Here is a 21660-nt window from a genome sequence, read left to right on the forward strand (position 1 = left end):
TGGTGCAGCTGAGACATTACCTGATATTATACAGGAGGCCAAAGATGATGGGATCCATGTTTTAGAAGATGGCACTGACTTGTGTTTATGACATTTACTTATGGAAGTGCCTTGCAAGCATTCAGGCAAATTGCTGACATTCCTAAGGCAGATTTCCTGGCAGTGTTTAAGATGTTAATTTTTATCAATATCCATAATCCAGATTTGAAATATATAGGGCAGGGGTTCTCAAACTTCATTGTACTACGACCCCATTCTGACAACAAAAAGTACTACACAAATCCAGAAGGGGAGATGGAAGCCTCAGCCTTCCTGAACCCTGCCTCCCTGGGAATGGGAGGCGCAAAGCCAAAGCCCCAGGGCTTCAGCCCCAGGCAGGGGGCCTGTAACCTGAATCGTTCCACCCCGGGCTGAAGACCTCAGGCTTTGGTCTCAGGCAGTGTGGCATGGGCTTTGGCCCCAGCAAGCATAAGCCAGCCCTTTTAACCCCATTAAAATGGCATCATGACTCACTCTGGGGTCCCAACCCACAGTTTGAGAACCACTGATACAGGGAAAGAGCTAAACTCTTAGGGAGGAGGGTCATATTCATCTGCATCTCTGAGACCAGAAACATAGGACCCTTCCCCCGAAGTATGAGTTTCCTAAAGAAGGATAGGACCATGAGGCATGCCTTGCATCTCAGTGTTTTGACTAGCAGGACAGTGTCAAGTATGTACAAGAGCCTACAGTTTGCAGAGGAATTATAGGGACCTTCAAGATGCATAACAGCTTTATCAGATTACCATGCAGGTTAAATCAACATTTTAACATAACTGCATACTGTAGCCTTTAAACCATAGCAATTGTATATTAGTATTTATCTGGGGTGTATGTCAAAGGTGGAGCTTGATAGAGATGCCTCCAACCTCTCTCTGCTATTAAATGAAACCTACCAAAGGAATCTAGATTAAGCGATCACATTAGCTGTCTAAACTTACTATTTTACCAAAGTGAGACAGCAAGGTGTTCAGTGATGGGTATAAAAATGGACATTTCTAAACAGATAAACATTGAGTTGCCATACTGACTGTTGATAATAATATTGTTTATTAGTTGGTCCCAACATGAGTTTTTTTTTATAATTTAGTTTCAAAATGCTAGACTAACTTCATTCATTATTTTTTGTCATTCATGCATGATCTAATTTCTGACTTCCACTTTCCATTGCCTGTGACATCAGAAAATAGTACTGGAGTAAGGAGAACTTAATCTTAAACTGAGTGATGTTTCAAGTTTCTCCTTCAATAGATCAAAAAACCCCATTTCTCCAGTCACAGTGCAAATTAACAAATATATCTTCCATAGTAAAATTAATCTTTTAATACCGATACCTCATTCCAGGCACATTTCTCATATTTTCACTCCACATGAGATAACACACTGGAGAATGTATTAATTCAAAAAGTGTCATTATTTCATACATCTTCCACAACAAGTAACATGGTGCTTCAACGCAGAACATGTAAGAACTCACAGGAACACAATTCCAGGAGTGAATCTAAGACCTGACCACACACCACCACTCCAATGGAATGTGTTGATACGGAGAGTTCTATCCACTCCCAACTTGCATTCTGACCAACAATGTTCATTCTTTAGTTGCAGCTTCACCCCTTTTCAATCTCTGCTTGCAGCCAGGAAGCCTCTCCTTTCCCATCCTACTACTGTGACAGAGAGTATATGCTGCTCTACAGTCCCTCTGGTTTCACTGAGAGGTGGCTGCAGGGGAGAGTGCAGAAGCACAGAGCCCTCAACAACCTCGCTTGATCTAGTGCAGGGGTTCTCAGACTTTTGTACTGGTGACCCCTTTCACAAAGCAAGCCTCTGAGTGCGACCCCCCATTATACATTAAAAACACTTTTTTATATATTTAACACCATTATAAACGCTAGAGGCAAAGTGGGGTTTGGGGTGGAGGCTGACAGCTTGTGACCCCCCATGTAATAACCTCGTGACCCCCACTTTGAGAACCCCGATCTAGTGAGAGAAATGGCTGTGAAAACTAGGGAAATGGAAATACACTCAACAATCTCCTGACTTTAAACAAAAACAAAAAAAACAAGTTCTGAGAGTATTTTTCCTCCTTGTTTCAACTGTTCTGGTCTTCCACTCTGGTCTTTTAGCAGTTCAACAAGGTGCAGTAGGAACAGTACCCAGGGCTTTGCTTAATCCCCACTGGGCTGGCAGAAGACCATTGTAGAAGGACTTATAACTTTATCAATTACCTCAACTCACAGTAATAGAACATCTGTTGGACGCAGAATATCAGTAATCTGGTCCCATTGTAACTGTGGGCACTATCAGAAGTCCATTAAATAACTGTCAACACAGGGCACTGGTTACAGAGGTTAAAAGTTAAGATTTTTACATCATCTATTTACTGATACCATGTTAATGATAAAAAAAAATTACCTGCAAGGTTGTCAATCTCTTTCTCTTGGAGCAGACTGACAGCATCATCATCCCCTTCCAGCATGAGCTCGGTTTCTGCATTCTGATTTACCACAGCCTGACTTCGGAAAGTTTTCTTTGACTTTACTACATCTTCTTCAGTGCCTAAATACAAGTTAAAAATATTGTGAACTTAGTTAAATGTTTATTTTTTGTATAAAACACCAATACACCAAATGTAATACTACCATAAGTCCTGTACATTAAAAAGAAAATAATATAGTTTTTTAAAAGTACTTATTTAAAAAGGTAGAACATTTGAAAGAGATAAATTGTATGAAACTTTTAGCAAGGATTATGGAATGTGCATCCTCAGTCTGTCTTTTGAATAGCCTGTGACTTTGAAACAGGTTTTGCTTTTTAAATATTCTTTCCTTCTTTTCAATAATGCATAATTTTGTTTGTCTTTTATATTTCTCCTTCAGCTTCCCCGAGTGGGGGTGCATGTAGCAGGAGCCATTCTTGCACTTCTGGAGTCCTGCCTTCCAGTAACCTCCCAGATACAGTCCCGACCAGTTCCCCTCTGAGTAAAGAGATGCTGTTAGGCATTTGGAACTTTAAGGGTTTTTCCTGATTTGTCTGTAATTATTTCACTAAGTCATAAGCAAAGGAGGGACAGGATGGAGGAGTGAGAGACAAAGAGGATAAATTCAGCATGGGGTAATAATGAGCTGTGACCATTTCAGGTGTTCAGGAGAGAGAGAGAGACAAAAAAGGAAAGGTGAAAGGGGATGATTTTCTTAAATTAAAAAACAAAACAAAAAAGCCCTGCAAAAATCTCGGTACCAAGACAATACATGCCAATTACACATTGTGTGTTTTATCCCTTCTCCCCTGTCTACATCCTTCTCCTCCTGTCTACTTAATTGGCAGCTTTTCAGAGCATCTTGCACTTTAGAGAGGCACATAGTAATTTTATATAGTGCTCAAGTGTGCACCAACTTGGTTTAAATGATAAAATTATAAAGGTGATTAACTTTTCTCAAAACAAGTATAGAGATATTAATAAAATTTACTTGAAAGAACTGGAGAGGGCTAGTCCAGACAAAGCATGCTATACTCTGGTACCCTTTACATAACATTGTGAGGTCAGCAAAACAATTCTTTCACAATTTGAGACAAATCATAAGTCTTTTTCCCCCTCCAGAGATAACAGACTCATAGCAGTTCTCAATGCCAGTATGCTCTCTGTTACTATCTTCACTTTTTCACAGAAAAATTAATAAAAAGGTTATATATCATATACATCCTCACTTATCTTTATACGTCTCAACCTTGGACTCCTAGATATTAATCTTAGTAATGAACTGACTGTTATTTAAGGATACACGGTAGTTACTAGCTTCTTTTTAGTGTTTAGCTCTGAAAATGGAACCTCTTCTTTGGGGTTTTCTATCTAAGGATTACGGCACCCAAAACAGAGTGATTAATATTAATGTACTGTATATCAATCTACAATTTATAATTTCCTAATTTGGTAGTGAGAACTAAGAATCAAGTCTAATCTTCCCTAGGTATAGTATAATTTAGACATGTGTTTCCTATTTGGCTGGATCTTTACACCCATGGCAGAATTCTCATTGACTTTAGTGGGATCAAGATTTCACCCTATAATTACTTAAAATAGATGTAAGGTGATGGGATGAAAACCTTGAAGACTGAAGTCCACTGTTCACCCACAGAACAGATACAGCCCAGGCATCAGAAGCATATCGTCTCACCCTAGATTAGACAGCAGTATCTGTAATTTCCATGTTCTTTCAATTGCTGCCATTTCGGTTGAGATTGTACAAAAGGGTTTCAATTAGCATCAACTGCAGTGATAGTTTTTATGATGTTGCCTGAGCAACCAGAGCAAGACCATCAACTCATTTTGCATATGCCACTTAACACTCACCAAATGGCAACACCTTGCTGTTACTGCAGATCTGGTTTAAATTTGAACCAATGATCAAAAGGTGAAAGTCTTCAAATATCTAGCCAAGTACTACAATTTTAAAAATAAAAGTCCACAATAAATGACTTGAGATAGAGTTTGGAAAGAGGGAGTAATGTAATACAGTAGCCTATCTAGTTTAGGTCACAAGTGCTGAGTGTTAACAGCTAAATTAGAACTTTGTGTATGTTTGACCCTATCATAAGACACATAATTCAGAATTACTTGCCACAAGAAGTCTCTGCTTTGAAACATCTTAGTATTGGAGTAGTGACAGTGCTGTAGACCCTGCCTGAGATGAACTGACAGCATGGCAGGAGGAAGTGTGCATAGATTGTTCCCTCGCACTCTTCCTGGCTCTAGTCTATGTTATAAAAGCTTCTCACTTTCATAAGAACTGAAATTCTCCAAATGTAACAGTTGGGTATAAATGCAGATTAACTCCAGTTCACCAAAATTATGTGTGTGTGTGAAATTATCGTTTCATAAACCAACAAAAGTGTACTGCTGGTACCATGAGAACTTGAAGGCAAACCTCAAAAGCGGAGACTGAAATCTAGCCTATTTCAACTTGCCTGTCACACTGCCGGTAGTTATCCTGTTACAGAAATACTACAATATATCAACATAAGAAATGTAATGTAGTAGAAGGCACTAAGTTAGTTTGGCAAATTTGGATCTCAGCAATTTAGATAAATCTTTCTAAAATCAATTTTGTTTTACAATATTAAACATACATTTATCTACAAGAAATACAGCAAACTGTGCTGTTTTGGTTTGATAGAAGCTGCTTTGGGTTGTCTGTTCTTTAAATTTATCACTTTGTTGAGTGCACCTTAGTTTTGCTGTACTATACCAAACATTTATCTAAATGAAAGTGTATGAGACCCAAAGTTGCCCTTCAATCACTATATCCTTTATGAATTAGAGTTCCATTTATCAAAATTACAGCAAGAAGAGGTAAGGTCTCAGAGGGCTGTCTCATTACAAGGCTTGTAAACACTGTCCTTACAAAGAAATGGTTTAACACCTAACAAATCAAAAACTGATTGGGAATAGAATTTATTTGAGATCATCTATCTTCAGAAGACTTGCCGTCTTGAGAGCACTTCTTGGCCTTTCTACTCATTCATCAAGAAATTAACAAGCGAATACCACAGACCACCAGATCTCCTTGGATCCTGAAATGTGAAATATGTTTAAAATAGATCTGTCACAGATGTTCTATTTTTATATTCCTGGGATGACTTCAAAAGGCCTTAAAAATAAGAGAACCTCTCAAAATAGGAGTAAGAAGGAAAACAGCTTGTCTTTAAAAACAGGTAACAAACTGAATAAAAAATTACTTGGCATGAAACTATGTTTCACACTATTTGCAATAATATAAAAAGAGTGAGGAATAAATTAATATCCTTACATATTATATCTCAGCATTTTAGTAAGAATTCTAAATATTTTTATCATAACTTTTTTCAAGTCTCAACAAAACTCCTCTGTAAAGAAACTAATTATAGTATTCTCTCATTATAAGACAGTTCTCAGGAGACACGGAATGTGTGTTCTAAAGATACTCTGAATAATTAGGTAGCTAGCATCCAGAGGCTTTACATTAAAGTTACTTTTTAATGAGGTTCCATTGGAAAAAGATAGAAAAAAATTAATAAAACAAATTGTTTAAAGTATGGCAAAATTTTTAAAATGTGGGTGCCCAGAATTGAAGTCAACCAAAGCTATGGGTGCTCAAAACCTTGGGTAATCAGAGGGCTAATTAAGGGGCTAAATATCAGTTTACATTGCCATTTTCAATAACGCCAAAGGAAGTGAGGTACTCAACTCTCACTGAAGTTTAGTGAGAGTTGGATCATGTACTCTCTTAGGCCAGGTCTACATTTTATTGCATGACAAACCAGAGTGTGAATGTGCAGCGCACCAGCGCAGACACTGTTATAGAGCAGTAAAAGTTTTGGAGTGCAACAATGGATATTATTGCACTGCAAGTTGTTGTGCTGTAGTTTCATATGCTGGCTGGCTGTGCAACAACTTACCACGTAGACAAGCCCTTAAGCTTCCTTGAAAATTCCAGCCACAGGATTCTGGATTCAGCAGAGCACTTAAATTTATGTTTAACTTGAAGCACTTGAGTAATCCCATTCCTATTCTGTTGAATAAAGATGGAAATACTTAAGTACTTCAAGTTAAGCATGCACTTAAGTGCTTTACTGAATTGAAGCCTGGGTACCTATCTCTAGGCACCCAAGCTTTAAAATTTTGGCCTAAATTCTTATATTTAAATCCTTACATAAGGTTACTGCAGTTTCATGTTTGCGTAAAGTGGATGTCTTAAGAATCATGTCCCTCAAAGAAAAATGAAAATTCATTTACAAAATTAGTTTTTCAGACAGCTATTATTTAACCCAAAATCCATTTCTGTCATTCCAATTACTATCTTGGGCATTGTTCGTAAGTGCATAAAATTCACATTGTTAAAACAACAAAAGGTGGCTTCCTATAGTAGTTACACTATATGTAAAAACAAGCAGAGAGCTCATTTAAAAAAACATCAAGAATATGTACTCACTCCCACGAAAATATACATACTTTAATATTTCTGAAAAGCTGCAAAACTATAAACGTCATCTGTAAAAGGTTGAGTTTTTTTTTTTAATAAAAAATAGGGAACAACAATTTGGGAATCCCCTCAAAATAAACATCTAAACAATTTTAGGAAGACATGAATGTCTCAAAATAGATACAGCCTCTATAAACATTCCCTGTAAACAATGAAATGTAAAAATTCATATCTTTCTTCCTTTAGTAAATAATCTATTTTGTTTGGTTGCAGAGATTTTTATTGTTGTAACATCTGTATTTTTCCTCTCTATTTTCAATAAAACTAGTAAATTCCAAGTTGGATTCTTCTGGTCACAGCAGATATTACATATGAAGTTAACTTGCTGAGTTCCAACTCTACAAATAATGTCTTTCTGGAATAGGGTTGCCAATCCTCCAGGATTGCCCTGGAGTCTCCAGGAATTAAAGATTAATCTTTAATTAAAGATTATGTCATGTGATGAAACCTCCCGGAATACATCCAACCACAATTGGCAACCCTATTCTTGATTAAGATTTAAACATGCACCGTGAACATAATTTGTGGTTCATTACAAGGAGTACTATAATGTTCAGGATAAAGGTAAAAGAAAAAATTCGGAACCATATACATCACCCAATATTTAATATCTATTAAAACACAGTATTTTTAAACATACTTTATTTTATTTTAAATGTTAAGGGAAAATATTAATTTTAAAAGAAGTAGGTATGGTACTAGCAAAAGGAAACTACTGCTTCTTACAAAGTTGATTCCACAGTTTACTTCAGTGAATTACAGATAAGACAATTTATGCAGAGAACTCGCTTTCATCTTTGAAAAGGGTTGGCAGAATGGAAAGTTAACCCCATTTTAATGTTACCTAAATGTACTGACAGGAAATTCTAATGTTTCCAAACATCTGGAAATCAGCTTCATGGGATGGTGCTCTTATTTTATTTAAGAAAGTTTTTTCATATATTGTCTTTTACAGCTTTATGTGGCTTCTAAAGAGCATTTTGACAGAAGTAGTCTGTCCATTTTACAGCAAAATGCTGCATTTAATTAAAAATTCTCTTTTATAGAAGGTAAAGAAAAGTTTTTGCGAACTTCAGCTCCCCTGGGAAACTTTCTAAAAAAAGGGTGGTTTTCCTCCTCAAAGTGCACTGACATGTATTGCTTTGTAAAACGTTGCTTTTTGTTGTTGCATTTTTAGTCTCTAAGATGGTTTTTAATTTCCAATTAAACAAGGGAACTAAGGAATTAGTTCCTCTCAAGAGATTGTGTCATATGTGATGACATGAACCATGAAACGATAACATGAGTAACATATAACAAATAAGTTTGAAAGACTTGGGTAGGTAAAATGTAAGATTATTTCAAAAACAGACAATTAAAATGTTACCTACGGTTTTTACTTTAAGTCATGCTCTGCAAGATACATGAACATACTACAGGAAAAGCTTCAGAGTGTCAGTGCAGAAGTGATTTTTTTTTTCTGATTTATATATCACATAGTTGAGAAACCTGCCTCCAGTAACCATCTTCAAGAGATTAGCTAGGCATTGGGGATCATTGTGGGGTCCAGGCTGTGGAGCATAGCTGCTTAATAGCCCATTTGCTCCCCTTCGCCAAGACCAGTAGGTCTGGCGAATCTCCTTGCTCCCTATCTCCCATATATATTAATCCCTGTTGTGCATTTATATGCCTGGAGCCCCAGGGAGCTGGATTGACTGCATGTAAAGGGTGTGATGTGCACTCCTGTACATGTGCACAAAACCTGCCTTCCTCTTTTTCCTCAGCAGATTATCACTTGTGCTACAGTAGGGCCCTCCATACCTGCAGAGAAGGCTAGGATTTGCCCATTAGAGTTATTATATTATTATAAACGGGTCAGCAACCTCTGGCATGCGGCTCGCTAGGGGCCCGGCCAGTTTGTTTACTTGCCACGTCAGCAGGTTCAGCGGACCACGGCTCCCACTGGCGCGGTTTGCCGTCCCAGGCCAATGGGGGTGGCAGGAAGCCGCGGCCAGCACATCCCTCACCCATGCCGCTTCCCGCTGCTCCCGTTGGCCTGGGGCAGCGAACCACGGCCAGTGGGAGCCGTGGTCTGCCAAACCTGCTGACGTGTCAGGTAAACAAACTGGCCCGGCCCACCTGGGTCCTGACCCCGGTGAGCCGAGTGCCAGAGTTGCTGACCTCTGTATTATAATATGTTTCTGAAACTGTGTAGCATTGACTGACATAGAACTAGTTCCTGGGAAGACCATAATGGTGACTATTCTTAAGGGAAGCTTGTATCTTAATAAGCTGAAGTTAAGTATTGCCACAGGAACTTAAATTATATTACATTTTAATGATTAAAAATCTCAGAAGAAATGAGGGAGAAAAACCTATCTGGACATGAAATATTATTATATACTTATAAAGGATACTGCACTCAACAAAAAGATAAATTTAAAAAATATCAAATTGTTAAAAAAACAACTGGTTTTAGGATACTATTACAGACAAAACCAGAAAGCTTCAATAAAAAAGTTTGTCCTGCTTTTTTATCGCTAATAGCTTATGTTTTGATCTTGTCCTCTTAACAGTAACATACTATACTCTTTGTCACTGTATAGTTTGTAAATCAATACTTTATTCTTATATACCACTTTTTCTTCTGTCAAACCCAAAACCTTTTACATTAGTAAGCACATATCACCATGGTAATTGTTACTCTTGGGAATCAGAGCCACAGAGGTTAAACAACTTGCCCGAGGTCAAAATCAGTGACTTGTGCACTCAAATGTAAAAGCTTATTACTTATTGTAAAAATTATCATAAGGAAAGTCAAAACATTTGTATGCAGTGTTGTTATAGCTATGATGTTCCCAAGATATTAGAGAGAGAAGGTGGTTGAGGTGATCTATTTTATTGGTTCAACTTCTGTTGGTGAGAAGACAAGCTTTCCAGCTCCACAAATATAAGAAAGCAGAGCTGAGCCCCTTATTCTACTTCCTGGATTTCTTTCAAGATCATCCAATATTTGGATTGGGTATAGAATGTAATTTGTCACTGGAACTTCCTCACATGGCTGAAGAATAAGCCCATCTTGTACGTAACTCATGTCAGTTACAAACTAATATAATGTCTTACATAACATAAGAACGGCCATACTGGGTCAGACCATAGGTCCATCTAGCCCAGTATCCTATCTTCAGATAGTGGCCAATGCCAGGGGCTCCAAAAGGGATGAACAGAATAGGTAATCATCAAGTGATCCATCCCCTGTTGCTCGTTCCCAGCTTTCTAGCAAACAAAGGCTGGGGATACCATCCTTGCCCATCCTTGCTAATAGCCATTGATGGACCTCCATGGAGTTATCTAGTTCTTTTTTGAACCCTATTATAGTCTTGGGCTTCACAACATCCTCTGGCAATGAGTTCCACAGGTTGACAGTGCGTTGTGTGAAAAAATACTTCCTTTTGTTTGTTTTAAACCTCTGCTGCCTATTCATTTCATTTGGTGACCCCTAGCTTTTGTTTTATGAGGAGGAGTAAATAACACTTCCTTATTTACTTTCTCCACACCAGTCATGATTCTATAGATCTCTATCATATCCCACCTTAGTTGTCTCTTTTCTAAGCTGAAAAGTCCCAATCTTATTAATCTCTCCTTATATTGGAGCTGTTCCAAACCCCTAATCAGTTTTGTTTTTGTCTTAAAATTAAACCACTTTGTGTACACTGTAGTCTAGTAAATTACAGATAGCATTAAATGTTTCTGCTATTTTAAGGATCACTTAGAATTCTATGTCTTAAATTATTAAATATTACACGTAAGAAAATTAATTTTAAGCAATAGAAACAATATTCCTAATTGTGCTTGCAACCGTTTTACAAAAACTACAGTAATAACTATGAGGAAAATAACTATATAACACCAACAGTTATTGCTCAGTGGAAAGGACATCAAGGACACTTGCAAGTAAGAGAACTGGATCAATATTAACACGATTTTCATTTCATGCTTCCCCAACTCCAGTAAGCTGACAATATACTCTGATTATGTGAACTGCCTGCAAGTAACATAGAAAAGGTTATTAGAGCAAGAGGTGGATATGAAATGCACTTTTTATATTGACAGGTCTGCTAATAGAGTATACTGATTTTCAAAGCCATGCAATGCATTTTCACAATTTGGTTTTGACAGCAAAAAAGGAATTTCATTTATTCCTAATTCAAAATATTCATATGTAAGCAAAGATTTCTTCAGAAAGACCACCAAAGAGGGTATTCATAAATAGCAAAATATTTCAAATAAAATACAATTACAAAGTTAAGAGAAAATGTGATTGAATTTAAACGTAAGTATGAGAGGTAAATATAATAATCCTCTTAAAGTGAGTATTGAAAAATGCATTCCATGCTTTTGAAAGAGAATTGGATAAAATGGGTTTTTTAAGATTAAAGATAAATGGTAGACGTGAAATCCTTCTACAATTAAGCTTGGATTTTGCCTTGATAGGCTTTAGTTTTGAGTTTGGAATATTTAAAATAAGCACACCAGCACATGTTCTACAGAAAATGTGTGCATTCTGTATTTTTATCTGTCTTCAGAATACAGGGACACCAGGGTCAAAGTCACCAGAGTCGTAAGGGGTCACTGAAAGTCCGGTTACCTGCAGTAACCAGCCTCCACCACTGAGAGGGGAGCAGTAAGCACAATAGCTACTGCTGGAGCCTAGAAGAGCACACAGGAATGGCTCTGGAGGAGAGAGGTAGTGGCAGGGCCGTCCTTAGGCATAGGCAGAATAGGCAGCCGCGTAGGGCCTCACTCTCCCTGGGGGCACCACTCTGCAGGCAGCCCAGACAGTGTAAAAGCAGGGCTGCTGGGACCTAGAGAGAGCCGAATGCAGCACAGTCTGAGGAATGGGATTGGCTGCTGGGGTCTCTGGGAAGGGGAGGGGGTAGGGGTTGTGAGTGTGACTCTTTCCCCCCGGCTGAGGTGAGGTAAGGCAGGCTCTGTGGCACCCCTCTCTCCCTCCTCCCTCCCCTCCGTCAGGGCTGGGTTGAGTGACGTGCTGGGGGGAAGGGGAGGCTGGCTGCCTGCTGAGGAATGAAAGTGAAAGTCACTCACTTCCTCAGCAGGCAGCCAGGATTGGAATGTCACACAGGGCTTGGCTGGGGTTAGCCAGATGTGTGAAAAATCAGGATAGGGGATTGGGGTAGGGTGAGCAGAGATCCCTATTTTATAGGGACAGTCCCAATTTTGGGGTCTTTTTCTTATATAGGCTCCTTTTACCCCCCACCCTCACCCATCCCTGTCCTGATTTTATGCACTTTCTGTCTGGTCACTCTAGGTGGGGGTAATTGGTGCCTATATAAGACAAAGCCCCAAATATCAGGACTGGCCCTATAAAATCAGGACATCTGGATCTGGCCACCCTAGCTGGGGAGCGCCTCTCCCCCGGGCTGGCAGCTGCCAGCGATCCATCTCATCCGGGGGGAGCTGCACAGGGCAGGACAAGCTGCTGTGGCTCCATGGGTGCCCCGTCCCTGAGATCAGATGCTGTGCTAACTTCACCATGGTCTGTTGGGCTGGGGGTGGTGCCCACTGGCGTGTGATTGGACCTGAGGGTTTGCTGCTGCTGTTGCCACTCTGCACCCTAAGAGGTGGATTTTGGGGTCCTGCAGTTTTCCACCTATCTCCTCCTCTACGGAAGCTGTTGGACCAGCAGGCTGGGGGGTGAGCCAAGCATGAAAGCAGTACTGTGTTGCCATTTAGATTGTCATTTAACAACTTTGTTTGCCAAAAATTCTTGCTAACAATCCTGAATCCAATTTCAATATTTTTTTTTTAAAAAATCAATATCTTAGCCAAAAACAGAAAATTAAGTTGTTGACAATTAGTGACAGGTTTGGTTTGAGGCAGGGAGTGGGTCAGTTTTTATCAGAGAAACAAAAAATGTTGACTGACTTTCCTATAGCCTGTTACTCCTGATAAGAGCCCTCCAACAACTGTAATATGCTCATCTCCTTACTAGTGTATAAAGCAGGGGTCAGCAACCTACGGCACACGTGTCAAAGGTGGCAGGTGAGCTGATTTTTGATGGTATGCAGCAGCAGGCTGAGCGGCTCAGCCCATCACTGCTCTGGGGTTCTGGCTGCTGCCCTATTGCCAGCTGGGATACCAGCCATCGGCCCCACTCAGCACCTACTGCTGGCCTGGGGACCCCCAAGGAACCCCAGGCTGGCAGTGGGCTGAGCAGGCCAGCTGAACCACTCAACCTGCTGTCAGCCTGGGGTTCCACTCACTCAGCCGGCAGCAGGCTGAGTGGGCTGGTGGCGGGCTGAGTGGGGCCGGTGGGGGGTTGAATGGCTCAGTCTGCTGCCAGTCTGGGGTGCCAGCAGCACTCAGCCTACTGCTTCTCTGGGGTTCCGGCTGCCGGCCCCTTGCCAGTCAGGAGCTCAGCCGCCAGCCCCACTCTTCCTCCTGCCAGCCTGGGTGAGCAAAATCCCAGGCTGGTAGTGGGCTGAGGGGGGGTTGGCGGCAGGGATCCTGGCTGCAGGGCCGTCCTTAGGCATAGGCAACATAGGCAGCTGCGTAGGGCACCTGAAAATTTGGGGCACCATTGGGTCTTAGTGTCCACCCTCTTGTTTTCCTATCCCTGTTTTGACCCTTCCTGCAGGCTCCCACAGATGGCTGCTCTAGCCTGGTGAGTCTTCCTTGGGAGGTGTCAAGTATCAGAGGGGTAGCCTTGGGAGGGAATCTAGTAGTTAAAAGTGAAAAAACCTCCAGCCTGCCAGACCTATTAGCACAACATTGAAACTGTTAAAGAGACATTCAAAGGGTAATAAAGCCATTTAACAGGCATTTGCCAACCCCAAGGTATATACGAACAGGTTTCAGAGTGGTAGTCCTGTTAGTCTGTATCAGCAAAAACAAGGACGAGTCCTTGTGTCACCTCAAAAAAGACTAACAAATTATTTGGGCATAAGCTTTTGTGGACTAGAACCCATTTCATCAGATGTCCATGAAAGCTTATGCCCAAATAAATTTTTATACTGTCAGTTTCTGACTTTACTGACAAAAACAGTTGTGCATTAATGTAATATTTACACAGAACATGTCAGTCTACAGGACCTTAGTTTAAAATTTGCTTTAAAAATATTTCATTAGTGAGCTGGTGAAGATTATAAAATCACATTTCTAAAAATTGCTTGCATAGAGTTTTAGATGCACAATCATCTTTAGCCTTAAATGGGTGGATCTTCACACACAGTTTTTTTAATAAATCCTTCAAAAGATCTCCCTTATCTAAAATACACATTTTAATTACTATAGTTAAAAAAAAAAAAGTGCTTCCAAGTCTTCCTGTCCTTTCTGTCCATCCCTTCACCACCTCTCCCCCACTCCCCACTGAAGAGAGCCCTTAAAGGGACAACAGTCCTTCCCTTCCAGATAGCTGGACAAAGAGTTCCCTTTCTTTACTTCTGACTATCCAACAAACTAGTTTTAAAAGAACCCTCTAGCAAAATCAGTACCTTAGTAAGACAAAATCCTTGTTATACCTAAAATCTTTGGAAACATTTTTTTTTTAAATTGGTGAAATTTCATAACCATGTCTCTTGTTATGGAGATCACACAAAGTAAATTACTGTTCCCTTTTTCTAAAAGCAATGAACATTGTTATGAACACACTAAATCTCTCTGATTAATTTAAAAGAATGTCTTTGTTTCAGTGAGTTAAATACGTAGTAATCTGGAATGCTGGCTTAAGATTTGAGTACATTTAAAATATAAATTCAACTTAGAAATACTGATGAAGAAAATGTAAAACAGAGAAGAGCTGCATCATGTATTCCATTATATGTAATGTTGTATTCAGCAGGACAGCTGACTCATCCTTACTATGAAGTTTTTGCAAATAAATCTCTGACAAACTTCAGGGCATATCAAAAAACCTGTGACTGACATTTTTTATTCCCAAATTTTAGTGCTTTTAATTTAACTGCATGAGGGAGAGTGCATGGAAGTCTCTGCGGGGAACTGTGACTCTCTGCCACCATGAGGCAGGCTGGGCATCTCATTATCCTTTGCTGTCAAGTCCCTCCTCCCCCTCCCCCACCAGGCTGTGAGCTTGGGCTGCCATCCGGCATAGGGGCACCAGTTTAATAATACTGCCTAGGGCCCCATAAATCCTAAGGACGGCCCTGGGTAGTGGCAACACCCACGCCTGCCCCACTCACCTCTCCATCCCCAGTGTGCATGCTCTCCCTCCCTCGTCCTGCCCCACTCAACCCTCCACCCCCTGAGCACGGCTCTCCTTGTCCCATCCTGGCCATCACCCCCACCCCTGAAGTGTGGCTCTCCCTCCTCTGCAGTGCCCAAATCACCCCTATGAGGGCAGCAAATGACAGTGTGTTTGTAGGGTGGTAAGAGGAATGGGTGGAAGGGCCTTGGGGGAAGAGATGGAACAGGGTTGGGGAGGTTCTGGAGCTCAGTGTCCAATTTTCACAAATTAGAAAGTTGGCCACCCTAGCTATGCAGAGCCATGTGAGAAACATGTTTTGGTTTCAGTCCTGGAATCTCCCACTTTTCCAGTACTGCTGATCCCCAAAGTTCAAAAATCTTGAGTGCCCCCCCACCAAAAATGAAATTGCTCCAAAATGATAAAAAAAGATTCAACTATTTTTCCATGGTCTTCCACAGTTTTTGCATGTCTCCAGTGCATGTGTGACAATTACAGTTTTGACAGCTCTCACAAATGTATAGTACGGCAATTTTTACCCTTACTACAGGAGATGTCTCTATGAGATCCCATCAAGCTCAGGGCCCCATTGTGCAGCATAGAGTACAGTCTCTGACTCAAAGAATTTATAATCCACTGCAAAAAATGGTAGTGACTTTATGATGTGAGAGTAGGAACTGGAACTCACCAAACTCATCTCATATAGATACTAGCAAATATCCATGAGATGGGAACAACTTTTAATCTCTACTGTGGGTAGGATTCAAATTCGTGATCTACAGGTGAAAGGTGCTCTAGTTTACCAGCAGTGCCTAGTGGCATCCAATAACTGCAAATGTTGCACCTTCAAAAATGAGGTTTGCTTTCTGGAAAGATAAGTTTATCCAAGTGAATTCTGACCTTTTGGGAACTTACACAAGCAGGGTCTCTGCTCTTTGGGTGTACGCAAAACCTCTTTTGGTCAGCTACACATTCTTAAAGGGACAGCGTCCATTAATCAAAGGCAAATAATAAAATTAGAATAGTAAAGCCAACAGCTCAACATCCAGATTCACTTTTAAATACTATGTTTTGCAATATAAAATCATTCCAACAATAATTTCAGGGTCCTTGCACTAACTTTTATACATAGATGCAAATTTTATTTTCATTCTCACATAGGTCATCGAGGTTTGACTCCACAACCTTCTGAATCCACAGTACAGGTCATTTCCACTTCTGCTACAGCAGTAGCTTCTGGGAGAAAGCCTGTTCTTATCCTCTGCATGGGCCAGCATGCACAGGGATGCACACACAGATCCAGTGCTTTTGTGAGATGACAGAAGAATGCTGGACATCAGGATTCTTGGTTTCTATTCCTGGCTCTGAAAGCAGTTTTCTAGTAGTTAGAGAGGATGGACAAATATAACAGTGTCCCTGGCTGGGACTGAACCCAGGATCTCTGTAAAGGCATGAGCTTCTAGCACTTGAACTAAAGAACCAGAGCTGAAATCTTACTTCACTGCACTCAATAGGTATTTTACTATTGACCTCATTGGGACCAGGATTTTAATCCAGATCTTTTAGCACGGAAACAGCAACAGAGCCATAAACCTCTCTATGTGGTCTAGCTGCTAATGGGTCACACAGTGTTAGTGTGAATTATAAAATCATCTAATTTGACATGTTCTTTGAAATGATGTGTGGCAAGCTTACACGATCTGGCTCAGTTGTATTATAGCCCTGGGTTCTATTCCCAGCTCTGCCTGAAGTGACCTTTTGCAGTGTCTTGGTTTCACAGTCACCTATGAAATTGGTGAATGGTAGTTACCTTACAAGGTTTGACTCCTGGGCTCACAAAGATTGTTAACCACAAAAATGTGAATAGCACAGAAATATTAGTAGCAGTCAGAATTGGGATTAGGAGTTTGATTTATGATGCCATCTCCTAAACTATAGAGCATTGTTTGAGAGTCTCTCTCTCTGGTTTTCTAGTTTTGCTTTCCAGAAATCACAAGAAAGATTAAAACTTTTCATGTTATTGTGAAACGGCCTGAAAAATCCCATTACTCCCATTATATTCACGAGGGCTGGCTCTAGGTTTTTTGCTGCCCCAAGAAAATAAATTTTTGGCCACCCTCCCTTTTCTTTGATCTTTTACATGTTTGCAATTTTTTTTAATCTTATTTGTTTTGTTTTGGCTCCCCCCGTGTGGGGTCTGGAGTGATTCCACTCGCCCCCCATCCCAAGCAAACAGGAGCCCCCCTTGTTCCCTGTCTTTCTTCAAGCTTCGCTCTGAGCTGGGAGGCAGGGGATGGGAGTACTCTGGATGGGTGGGGAGAAGTGATGTGCCTGCATCAGGGGCTGGGATTCTGGACCAGGGTGTGCCTGGGGTGGAGGGCAGGACCCTGGCCCAGGACAGCCTGGCCCCCGGCGGGCTGGGCTGGCAGAGCAGCAGGTGGGGGTGGGTCTCCGGACGTGCCATGGGGGGCGGTGGTGGGAGCCCCCTTTATAGACGGCAGGCAGTGGCAATGGGGCGCAGCGCGGGGCCATGGAGGACGCGGCTGTGAATCCACTGGGCAGCAAGCTCTACTATTACTACAGGGAGATGAACGAGAGCGGGCAGTGTGAGTGTCTAGCGGACTGGGAGGTGTCCTTCTCACTACTGCCCGTGCTGTACATGCTGGTCTTCGGGCTGGGGCTGTCGTGCAATGGGCTGGTGATCTTCACCATGGGCCAAGCGCTGCTCTGCCGATACCTACATCGGCAACCTGGCACTGGCTGAGCTGGCCTTCGTGGTGACTGCTACTGTGCGCTGTCTACATAGCAATGCGCTTCCACTGGCCCTTCAGCTCAGCGCTGTGCAAGCTCAGCAGCTACCTGGTGCTGCTCAACATGTTCGTCTCCGTCTTATGCCTGGGCTGCCTTAGCTTCGAGCGCTACCTGGCCTGCGGCCTGTGCACCCCCGCACTGCTCTCGCTGGCCGTGCTCTGGCTGCTGGCTGGTCTGCTGGCCCTGCCTGCCCTGCTGCTGTGCGACATGCAACCCAGCCCAACCGACAACCCGAATGCTGTGCCTGGAAATGTGCCGCCCCAAGCACGTGCTTGCTTTGCTGGTGCCTAGAGCCAGTCCTGATATTCACAGGAGTTGGCAAGACCACTTTTCAGGCTGGCTGGAAGTAAGATGCTGTTGAGACAGCACACTCAGCTGTTTGAAGAGAGAGATTGAGTGCTTTCTTGGGTGGCAAAAGGAAAATCAATGAAAAAACTCTTCAACACAGTTCTCTAGCTCTGTGTTTCCCAAAGTATGGTACGCATACCCCTGGTGGTACGTGAAAGGGTTTGAAGGGGTACACAGCAGAATTTTTTATTTTACTTTATCATAGTTTTTTTTTTTTTTTTAGCAGCCGAAAACAATTCACTAAAATTTAATATATAAGAATGGTATACACTTGTACAGTAGAAACACACACAGGTTTACATTGTATCTAACATGATAATGTGTCCAATAACATCTAATAGCACAGCAGAGCCTACGCAAACCACGTGTGCATGTTACCATGGCTCGGGCAATACACTTGCCTTTGTGGCATGTGCAGAAGTCAAACTGACGGATAAAAGATAAAAGTGAATAACTACTCGTAGTAATCTAAAGATCATAGCAAGTACATACTTGGTGTGTATTAATATACAAAATTTCTCTCTTTTTGCTTTTGTTAAACCCATTTACAATAGACCGCTGGCTAAAAACGGGAAGTTTGAAACGTACAAAAGAAAATTATGAAGGAAATACGAATATTAGTGATAATTATGCTGAAAAATACAGTGATGTGACTACATCAGACAATTATGATGACAAAATTAGTGAACCGTGTGAACCATCTGTAAGTTTATTGAATGTACCAGCTACAAAGAATACGAAAAAAGCCCGCAAATGTGTTGAAGAATATCTTAAACTGGAATTTTCGTGGACTGGCGATGAGGTGGAGCCTGTTCCACTATGTGTGATTTGTTATGAGACTCTCACAAATGAAAGCATGAAACCATCTGACCTAAGATGCCATTTTGATAGCAAAGAATACGAGGGAAAACCTGTAGAATTCTTCAAAAATAGGCGCAAAGATCTCCAAAAGTCCCAGAAAACAATTTGTGATGTCACAGGAGGTGAAAATATGAAAGCTTTGGAAGCTTCATATAGTGGCACACTTAACTGAAAAGTCTGGAGCTGCTGAAGTGATTGGTGAGACATTAGTAAAACCTGCAGCCAAAATAACAGTGCAAGTGATGATTGACGACAAGGCTAGCAAAGCTATAGATTGTGTCCCCCTCTCAAGTAACACTGTTCATCGTAGAATCACAGATATGGCCAAAAACATAAGCAGCAATTATTGTCAAGAGTGCAAAGGAGTCGCTACTATGCACTGGAAGCAGATGAATCCACTTATATTGTGAATTTAGCTAATCTTTTGTTGTCTGTCAGATACAAGCTGAATAATGAAGACCATAATATTTTTTTCTGCCAACCCATGCCAACACATACAACTGAAGAAGCTATTTTTAAAGTTACTGATGACTTTATCAAAAACAAAGACTTGGATTGGAGTCACTGTGTTGGAATAAGCATGGATGGCACCAGAGCCATGATTGGTTTGAAGAAAGGTTTTGTTGCATGTATTCAAGCTGTTGTGGCAGAAGCAAAATTGACTCATTGTTGCATTCACAGGGAAGCACTCGCCACCCAGAACATGCAGGCAGATCTAAAGCAAGTACTGGATGAAGCTGTGAAAATAATCAATTCTGTGAAAGGCCGCCCTCTGAACGCCCGGCTGTTTTCTCAGCTTTGTGATGAGATGGGCACTGATTACACACAACTCCTATTTCAGACCAAAATGTGTTGGCTTTCGTGTGGAAAAGTTCTGAATCGCCTGTTTGAGCTGCGAGAAGAACTGCAAGGTTTTTTTAGATGACACTTTTAACCTGCGAGACCATATACACAACTGGAAATAGCTATGCAAACTAGCATATATTGCAGATATCTTTGCTCATTTAAACAACCTCAATCTATCCTTGCAAGGGAAATTCATATCCATATTCCATGTTCAAGACAAAGCGAGCACCATGGTCACAAAATTGAAACTTTGGCATAAACATCAATAGCAGTTGTGAACTGGATTCCTTTCCATCACTTCATGACTTAGTAATAAACTCGACTAACAAACTTGATAGCGATGTGTTGCAAACCATGAAGCAGCATTTGCAAAGCTTGCAGAAAGAACTTCGTAAGTATTTCCCTGAACCGGATGGCACCTTTGAATGGATAAGGAACCCTTTTATCATCAAGGTTCAAACATTGCCAAATAACCTCTCTGCTTCAGAAGAACAGCACTTGGAGCTCGCTTCAGATAGCTTTCTGAAAACAAAATTTGAGCAAAATACACTGACGTCATTTTGATTGGGGGTTAGCTCTGAAATCCAGCTCTATAGGACAAAGCTGTCAAGTATCTTCTGCCTTTTCCCGCCTTGTATTTGTGTGAGATTGAATTCTCTGTGCTGGTTGGCATCAAAACAAAAAAACGAAACTGTCTTATTGACGTGGAGCCCCATCTTCATGTTAAGATCACAAACACTGAGCCAGATATCCCCGTGATAATGTCTGGTCAAAAGCAGTTCCATCCCTCACACTGAATAGTTTGGTTTGTACTGAAAATTTTTCAATACCAAAATAGTAAGTTTTAAAACTAGTGCTTTCTTCACTAACCTAACCAAACCAGCATATGAATTCACCATATATTACATACATACATATATATATACACACACACATATATATATACATATATACACACACATATATATACACATACACACACACACTGTTCTGCCAGGCTGTTGATTTGCTTCTATTTTAATTATTTCTAGTACAATTTCTATATGTAACTATTATTTCTATTAAAAGTTTTGTTTCAACTGTATGTAATATAATTTTGTATTTATTTCTAACAAACATTTAATCCAGAATGAAACAAATTAAGAGTGTGTTATAAAAATGTGGCTACCACCACTCGCCCCAAATGATCTTCTCTGGAGAAGGGGTAAGCCGGTAAGACAAATGTCTCAAAAGGAGTATGCAACTGTTGTAAGTTTGGGAAACACTGCTCTAACTAGAAAAGAACGATTATTATAAATGAAGTCCAGGGCTCTATATAAATAATGGGTAAGGGGATCCCTCGGTATATAAGGATAGAGAAGACCTGCTGTAGAAAAAGTCAAATCTTGATATAATGTGCATCATATTAAAAATAAATATTATATTATGTGTTTTGAAATATGCATGACATGTTGGTTGATAGAGCTCTGTAATAGTGTGTCTTTCCAAACACATTGGCTAGTGGCGTTTTTCAGAATGTTTCCTTAGAAATAGATA

General features: G+C 40.7%; 1 protein-coding gene across 10 annotated transcripts in view; it reads right to left on the minus strand.

Annotated features, from left to right (window-relative positions):
• The window catches only part of NBEA (neurobeachin), an 881590-nt gene that overhangs the window by 274643 nt on the left and 585287 nt on the right, over positions 1 to 21660 (minus strand). For all 10 annotated transcript variants that reach the window (XM_050937106.1, XM_050937099.1, XM_050937102.1 and 7 more), the window contains one exon: positions 2455 to 2598. In XM_050937106.1, the coding sequence (XP_050793063.1) occupies positions 2455 to 2598 (144 nt within the window). The remainder of the gene's footprint in view (positions 1 to 2454; positions 2599 to 21660) is intronic.

The sequence above is a fragment of the Gopherus flavomarginatus genome, chromosome 1 (genome assembly GCF_025201925.1).
Source record: "Gopherus flavomarginatus isolate rGopFla2 chromosome 1, rGopFla2.mat.asm, whole genome shotgun sequence".
Taxonomy (NCBI): Eukaryota; Metazoa; Chordata; order Testudines; family Testudinidae; genus Gopherus; species Gopherus flavomarginatus.